Source organism: Solea senegalensis, linkage group LG11 (genome assembly GCF_019176455.1).
Source record: "Solea senegalensis isolate Sse05_10M linkage group LG11, IFAPA_SoseM_1, whole genome shotgun sequence".
Classification (NCBI taxonomy): Eukaryota; Metazoa; Chordata; class Actinopteri; order Pleuronectiformes; family Soleidae; genus Solea; species Solea senegalensis.
In genome coordinates, this window is record NC_058031.1 from 4,802,146 (window position 1) to 4,809,537 (window position 7,392).

The window sequence follows — 7,392 nt, forward strand, 5'->3', positions numbered from 1 at the left end:
AATATATGTATGTATGTTTGTGTTATGTTTAAATCATGTCAACGTAATGCAATAATGTCATACAACTGTAATAAATCTACAGTATTTGTATTTGTATGTTTATTCTGTAAAGGATTAACTCACCGAAGATGTCTGTTATTAAATCCAAGAATCACGAACTTTTAGTTACGAATAATACAGTTACTTCTTTGGGTCAATCTTGTCATGATTTTATGTTTTTGAAGTCAAGGTACGCCTAAAAACGCCACTCTGTCACTCATTTCCATCACTTTGTAACGAAGATGCCACCTTGTTGGCTTGTACTGCTATTTTAGACAGGCATTTAGATGTCCATGTGCCAAACAACCGGGGTCCTGAGAGCACACCGCCATATTGCAGGGAAGTGTAGTTTAAAATCCACTTACTCCCAATCATTTCCACACTAACTGCAACTCTAAGTACTACAATCCCGACAGAGCCTTGCTTGGTTCAGCTCGTGTCGGCGCACTTGCAGCGTCTTGTTGAAGCGTAGCCGTATCGTAGTGAGTTTGTTGACAATTGGAAAAACGGTAAGTTTAATTGTTGCAAACCACGTTTTAATGTGCTGTTTTTCATGACGTGTATATATCTGACACAAGAGAGTGTTTGAATGTTGTAGGGTTTAAGCTGGTTCTTGAAAAGGATTAGCCTTTTTTGATAAGTTGTTAGCTAACGTGAGGAGCTAGCTTGCACACACTGTTCACTACATTCATTCTGCAGCTAATGTATTTTGTCACTTCAGTTAGGACGAGCTAATCTGTAAGTATTCTGAAAGACTAGCACGAATCTCACTTCGATTATTTGTGAAATTGGACCATAAAAGCGGATGTTTAAGGGTATCTTGTGTTGTCAAAACTGCGTTGTACAATATTCAGCTTGAAACGGAAGGTCATTATAAACGGAATAAACTAGTTTATATATGCACACATTTCAGTTTTATAAAATTATTTTGCTCTCACAACTTGGTGTACACCAGGGCTGCAACAGCTTGATCTCGGAAATGTGCAAATGTTCACAAGTGCAATGTCAAAATTGAAAGATTTGCAATTATTTAAAAAATAAATAAATGTGACAGCGACAGCGTTATTATCGATTATTTCAGTGCTGGATGAATTCACCTGCCCAAAAATATTTTTAGCCCAATAATATGTAGGTAATCATGTTTATTGATACACATCATGATTTTGCCTTTTTCTTATGTGAATGTAATGTCTGAGATGCAAAAAAAATATTATTCTTATCATCTGTGAAACATATCACAACCATAATATTCTTTAATTGCACATGCACCTCAATACAGACATCTAATTGCACTTGTGTATCTTAATGCATAAATGGTCTGGTGACTTTAATCTGTAGTCTTCAATGTGTAACTTGAAAAACTTCAAATTGTGCCATAGCAGCGAAACTGTAGTGTTTTGGTAAAGAGAAACATTTGTGTTTGCAGATGGCTGCCGAAACAGACAAGAAGGATGCAGAATCCTCAGGGCCAAAAGACAGAGAGCGGAGACGCAGCCGTTCCCGAGATCGTAAAGTCCGCCACAGGTCTCGCGAAAGGAATCGCTCCAAATCTGCAGAACGGTAACTAAAACACAGACACCAAGACGTTTCTTATAAACTTCACTCACACATTTTGTAAATTTAAAATCTCATAGTCCTAAATGTCCCGTTGGTTGGGTATTAATGATCTGATTATTTCATATTTACAGGGACCGTCGCATGAAAGACAAGGACAGAGACAAAGATCGAGACCGAGATAAGGACAGAGAGCGGGGCCGTAAGGAGAGAGATGCTCATCGGCGTGATAAGGATCGGAGCAAGAGGTCCAGGTATGTGAATCTTGAGATGCACAGGTTTGTAAAGTGGAATTGAAACAGATGTGTAATTACTGAGTTTTAACAAGGAAGAAGTCCTTTGTTGTAATTTTTTTAACTGTTTTAGGTCATGATGTTTTTACCCTCAGACTCAAAACAGCTTATGATCATTGCCATTTTCTCAATCTATAAATATCATTCACATCAACATCCAGGTTGTAATAATAACAGGGAAAATGTTTAACATACTCTCCATCTTTCTCTTTTAAAGGAGTCTCTCCCCAAAGTCAAAGGATGCAAAGCTAAAGAGAGAGAGGGATATAAAAACAGAAGAGGAGGAAGATGAAAAGAAGAAGAAAGATAAGGTTTGAATTTGCCTTGACTGAATCTTTCATAGTGTAATTTCAGGTCCCATGTTGTTGTTTTGAGTCTTTAAACTGCATTGCTTCTTTTCAGGCCCAGCCCCTTTCATTAGAAGAGCTTCTGGCCAAAAAAAAAGCAGAAGAGGAAGCTGAGGCAAAGGTGAGACATAACCTGAGGAAAACATTTTGTTTTAATTTTAAAACTGTTATTTATGTTTTTCCTCACGTATGACTTTTTCCTTTTTTTCCTTTTCAGCCCAAATTTCTGTCCAAAGAAGAGCGAGAAGCCGAGGCATTGAAAAGGAGGGCACAACAAACAGAGGAGAGGAGGAGGTTGTTGGAAGAAGATAGGAAAAAGAGAAGAATGTTCCAGGACATGGGGAGAAAAATGATGGGTGTGTATCGGCGTCTGCTCTGTTGCAGACATTCTCCATTTTATTATACACGTTGACATGAAAATAGTCAATGACACTGTCTGTTACAGAGGACCCACAGGAAAGGGAGCGACGTGAGCGGAGAGAGCGAATGGAACGAGAGAACAATGGGAATGAAGATGATGAAGGAAGGCTAAAACTCAGAGAGGAGAAGGATAAAGGCAAAGAGCTTCAGGCCATCAAGGTTTGTCCTCCAAGAAAATGTTTAGTTGTGTAGTTTAGTACTTGAGCATTTAAAATTAAATGTGTAACTGATCTGTTAGTTGACCACTACATAATCGTAGAAGAAATACTATTACTATTAAACTATGTCTAACTGCATTTGGCTTTCCTTTGGATCTTTACAATTTCTAATCTTTACAGGAGCGTTATCTTGGTGGGCTCAAGAAACGTCGGCGAACTCGTCACCTGAATGACAGGAAGTTTGTGTTTGAGTGGGATGCTTCTGAAGACACATCAGTGGACTACAATCCAATGTGAGTCAGCAGCAGGCACACATTTAGTTAACTTCAATCATAGCAGGTTTTGGTTTGCTGGAATGTGTACGATGTGTCTAAAATGATATGATCTGTCCCCTAGTTACAAAGAAAAGCATCACGTGCAGCTGTATGGACGAGGCTTCATCGCTGGCATCGACTTGAAGCAGCAGAAGAGAGAGCAGTCACGTTTCTATGGCGACCTGATGGAGAAAAGGCGCACACTGGAAGAGAAGGAGCAGGAAGAGTGAGTAAATCATCAGCGAGGGGCATATTCATCTAATCCAAAAAATAAACATCAGAAATCTTAAAATGTGTAATTTGACTCAACAACTTCACCTCCACCCCCAAACTATCCAATCTTTCTGCTCCTCTCAGGACGAGACTGAAGAAGATGCGTAAGAAGGAGGCCAAGCAGCGCTGGGACGACAGACACTGGTCCCAGAAGAAACTGGACGAGATGACGGACAGAGACTGGCGAATCTTCAGAGAGGACTACAGCATCACAACTAAGGGAGGAAAAATCCCGAATCCCATCAGGAACTGGAAGGAGTACTCACTGCCAGCACATATTTTGGAGGTCATCGACAAATGTGGCTACAAGGTCAGATCACTGAATCATGTGGTGTTTTTGTTGTATAAAAAAAACCCATTTGATTATTTTTGTTATCTGTATATTTTTAATGTTAAATCCTGCACATAGTCCAGTTATGTTGCTGCTAAGTTGAATATAGAGCTGGTGATGATTTGGTAGAATGAAAGGAAAAAAAGAGTGGTAATGTAATTTCTTATGTAAAAACACTATTTTACAAAATTAAAGCACACCCCAAATGTCTTTGGTCAAGGTAACATAATTTGCTAATAGTTCATTTTTCTCTTTAAATGCAGGATCCAACACCTATTCAGAGGCAGGCCATTCCCATTGGCTTACAGAACCGTGACATCATCGGTGTGGCTGAGACTGGCAGTGGTAAAACTGCTGCTTTCCTGATTCCACTGCTTGTCTGGATTACTACTCTGCCAAAAATAGACAGGTAAAACCATCAAGTACTGACTGCTAATTTTGTCACGCTCCATTTTAATTTCAATGCTTTTTATTAATGCTTATATCTTCTTCCTTATGTAACAACTCATTTTATTCCCCCGTCGCTGCAGGATTGAAGACTCAGACCAGGGTCCTTATGCTGTGATCCTGGCTCCTACTCGTGAGTTGGCGCAGCAGATTGAAGAAGAGACTCTGAAGTTTGGTAAACCTCTCGGCATCCGTACAGTGGCTGTGATTGGAGGAATCTCCAGAGAGGACCAGGGCTTCCGTCTCAGGATGGGATGCGAGGTGAAACATTCAGCAATTACACTTGAGAAAAGCCACTAAAACAGTAACTACTTAATTTAACTAAAGGAGTACAGTTAGCACCTAGTGACCACAAAACTGTGAAAGCTGTGAAAAACTATACAGCGTGTAAAACAAAAGTCTCAGTTTGAAGTAATAATAATGAGCAAGGCATCCTCGTGTTTAGTGTTGGGAAATGGGAAATGTAGTTCCAAAATGTATGTGATCTTAAATACCAGAAAGAAAAAGAATATCATTGCTCATTTTCCTCATCTGACAGATTGTCATCGCGACCCCTGGTCGTTTGATTGACGTGCTGGAGAACAGATATCTGGTCCTGGGCCGCTGCACCTATGTGGTACTTGATGAGGCCGATCGTATGATTGACATGGGCTTCGAGCCAGATGTCCAAAAGATTCTCGAGTACATCCCAGTGACCAATCAGAAACCTGACACAGATGAAGCAGAGGACCCTGAGAAGATGAAGATGAACTTTGAATCAGGAAAACATAAATACAGACAAGTATGTTTATCAGTGTTTTTGCAAACATCTTGATTCTCCTGTACCCATTTTAGTTTTTTAACTGTGCATTTGCACCTTGCAGACGGTCATGTTCACAGCTACCATGCCTCCAGCTGTGGAGAGACTGGCCAGGAGCTACTTGAGACGTCCTGCGGTGGTGTACATAGGGTCTGCTGGCAAACCTCACGAGAGAGTCGAACAGAAGGTCCTGCTTATGTCAGAGGGAGAGAAGAGGTGAGACAGACACAAACCATAAACTCAAGAGAATTACGTTCTGATGAAAGCGACAAACTGAGTGTTTGTGGTGGTTTTTTGTCTGATGCAGGAAGAAGCTTCTGGAGGTGTTGTCCCGTGGCTTCGAGCCTCCCATCATTATCTTCGTCAACCAGAAGAAGGGTTGCGATGTGCTGGCCAAGTCTTTGGAGAAGATGGGGGTGAGTAACCGAAGCCTGGGCCACAGTGTTTCTCAAACCACCATCAGTGTTTTTACTGATTCTAGTCAAATGTACCTTAGTGATGGTTGATCTACTCAACGTGTTAGTAGTACTCTTAATCCTGTTTTAATGTGTCCTCCAACCTCAGTAAAATTAATTAAGTGTTGAACAAATGTTTAACTTTGACTGTCTCTTCCACATCGTCACAGTACAATGCCTGCACGCTGCACGGTGGCAAAGGCCAGGAGCAGAGAGAGTTTGCTCTCTCCAATCTCAAGGCTGGATCCAAAGATATTCTGGTGGCCACAGACGTTGCTGGTCGAGGTATTGATATCCAGGACGTCTCCATGGTCCTTAACTACGACATGGCTAAGAACATTGAAGGTAAGAGTACTACAAAAAAAAAACATACAGTACACAAAGTTGCAAATACGTGAATGTGCAGGCGACTGTATCGATCTAACTGCTATGAACTGATCGGTGGCCTGTTCTTAATGTTATGAAACATTATGGAGGTAATATGGTTATGGTTATGGTTTAATGGAGCTGCTGTGCTGCTGATTTCTTAATTGTGTTGCTTCAAACAGATGAAGAAGACTCTCACGAGACTCGCTACACTCACGACAATCAATATGCTTGCAAAACTAGTTAAAGATACAAGTTAAAAACGATTCACCTGAAACATGTAAAACATTGAATGAAAACATGGATGTCTCTGAAATGTTTTAGTTAATATATAAATATATAAAATAATATAGGATTCGCCAGTCTTTTATGAAGTATTTGTGACGGTGAGCAGTAATGGATTTAGCTTATTCTAAATCATGGTTAGTAAATTAATGTCTACATTGAACAAAATATTATATTCCATGGAATCAGAGTGAATGGTTCCAGAATAAAAACTGTCTTAGTGTCATTACCTCTCATTGTATCTAATCACAAATCAAAATATCCTCTACTATTTGATGATCCTCCTGTTTTCATAATTTCACCGTGGTAACAAAGCGCCCCCCTGGTCTCTTCTTGTCTTCCAGACTACATCCATCGTATCGGTCGTACTGGTCGTGCGGGTAAGAGTGGTGTGGCCATGACGTTCCTCACCAAAGAGGACTCGGCTGTGTTCTACGACCTGAAGCAGGCCATCCTCGAGAGCCCGGTCTCCACCTGCCCCCCAGAGCTGACCAACCACCCGGACGCTCAGCACAAACCTGGAACCATCCTGACCAAGAAGCGACGCGAGGAGACCATCTTTGCCTGATTTGCTGCGGCCGATTCAGACTCTTTTTGTCCCGTGTCGTATCCACACACAATCTGTCTGTCTCTGTTCTGCATCTTACATTTTGAAGTGATTTGTGCTCATGGTCTATTTCTCACCTTATTTCCCATTCTGTCAGACTGTTTGTGTCTGCAGACAGAAACACATCAGGTGCCACAGAATTGAACCCAGCAGTGAGATAAAAAGTCAGTTTTCATCATGTCTGTAAATGTGAGTATGTTTGCTCATTTCAGAGACTTGGATTACTTAACAGGACACTGATCGTCTACACTGTAAAATGGCTGCTCTCTATTAAATGTGATAAATACCAGCTGGGAGGCCACTGCACATGTGTAGTAAGTGCTAAAGTTTTGATTATGTTTTTTTGGAAACCATTACATCATTTGAGTTTGCTCACTGTTGATGAGACCAATGCCAGTGCTTTTACTTCAAATTCATCAGATGACTTAATTGCAGTTTGTTGTTTTAAATACATTTGTATGAAGTGAATATAACACATTTCTCTGATATTTGTTTCTTTTTCCTGAATGACCAAACCTGTGCATGACCCGAAATTCAAACAGCGTTTTTCTAATTTTAGATTTTGAGATTCCCATTTTCCTCAATTTATTCTTTTCAAGGTCCCAATTTGGGTCACAGCCAGTATTCTCATATAAACATATAAATATTATTAGTGCCACATCACAGGAAACAAATAGAATCAAAATCCATTAAGAAGACTGATT

The 7,392-nt window shown here is 40.3% G+C and overlaps 1 protein-coding gene across 1 annotated transcript; it reads left to right on the forward strand.

Moving 5' to 3' along the window:
• Positions 1-453: 453 nt before the first annotated feature.
• On the forward strand, positions 454-7,161 carry ddx23 (DEAD (Asp-Glu-Ala-Asp) box polypeptide 23). Its single transcript, XM_044037992.1, has 17 exons — positions 454-548; positions 1,466-1,599; positions 1,728-1,847; positions 2,104-2,197; positions 2,289-2,354; positions 2,451-2,589; positions 2,679-2,812; positions 2,992-3,104; positions 3,208-3,351; positions 3,483-3,708; positions 3,993-4,138; positions 4,260-4,437; positions 4,715-4,957; positions 5,040-5,191; positions 5,283-5,391; positions 5,601-5,775; positions 6,426-7,161. Exons 2-17 carry the CDS (start codon positions 1,466-1,468, stop codon positions 6,647-6,649), a joined length of 2,397 nt encoding a protein of 798 aa, XP_043893927.1. The 5' UTR covers positions 454-548; the 3' UTR covers positions 6,650-7,161.
• The last annotated feature ends 231 nt before the right edge of the window (positions 7,162-7,392 follow it).

Coding starts and splice junctions, on each gene's coding strand:
- ddx23 (XM_044037992.1), top strand. CDS start 1,466: ATGGCTGCCGAAACAGACAAGAAGGATGCAGAATCCTCAGGGCCAAAA. Junction 3,709..3,992: donor TCGACAAATGTGGCTACAAG/GTCAGATCACTG, acceptor CTTTAAATGCAG/GATCCAACACCTATTCAGAG. Junction 5,776..6,425: donor CATGGCTAAGAACATTGAAG/GTAAGAGTACTA, acceptor CTTGTCTTCCAG/ACTACATCCATCGTATCGGT.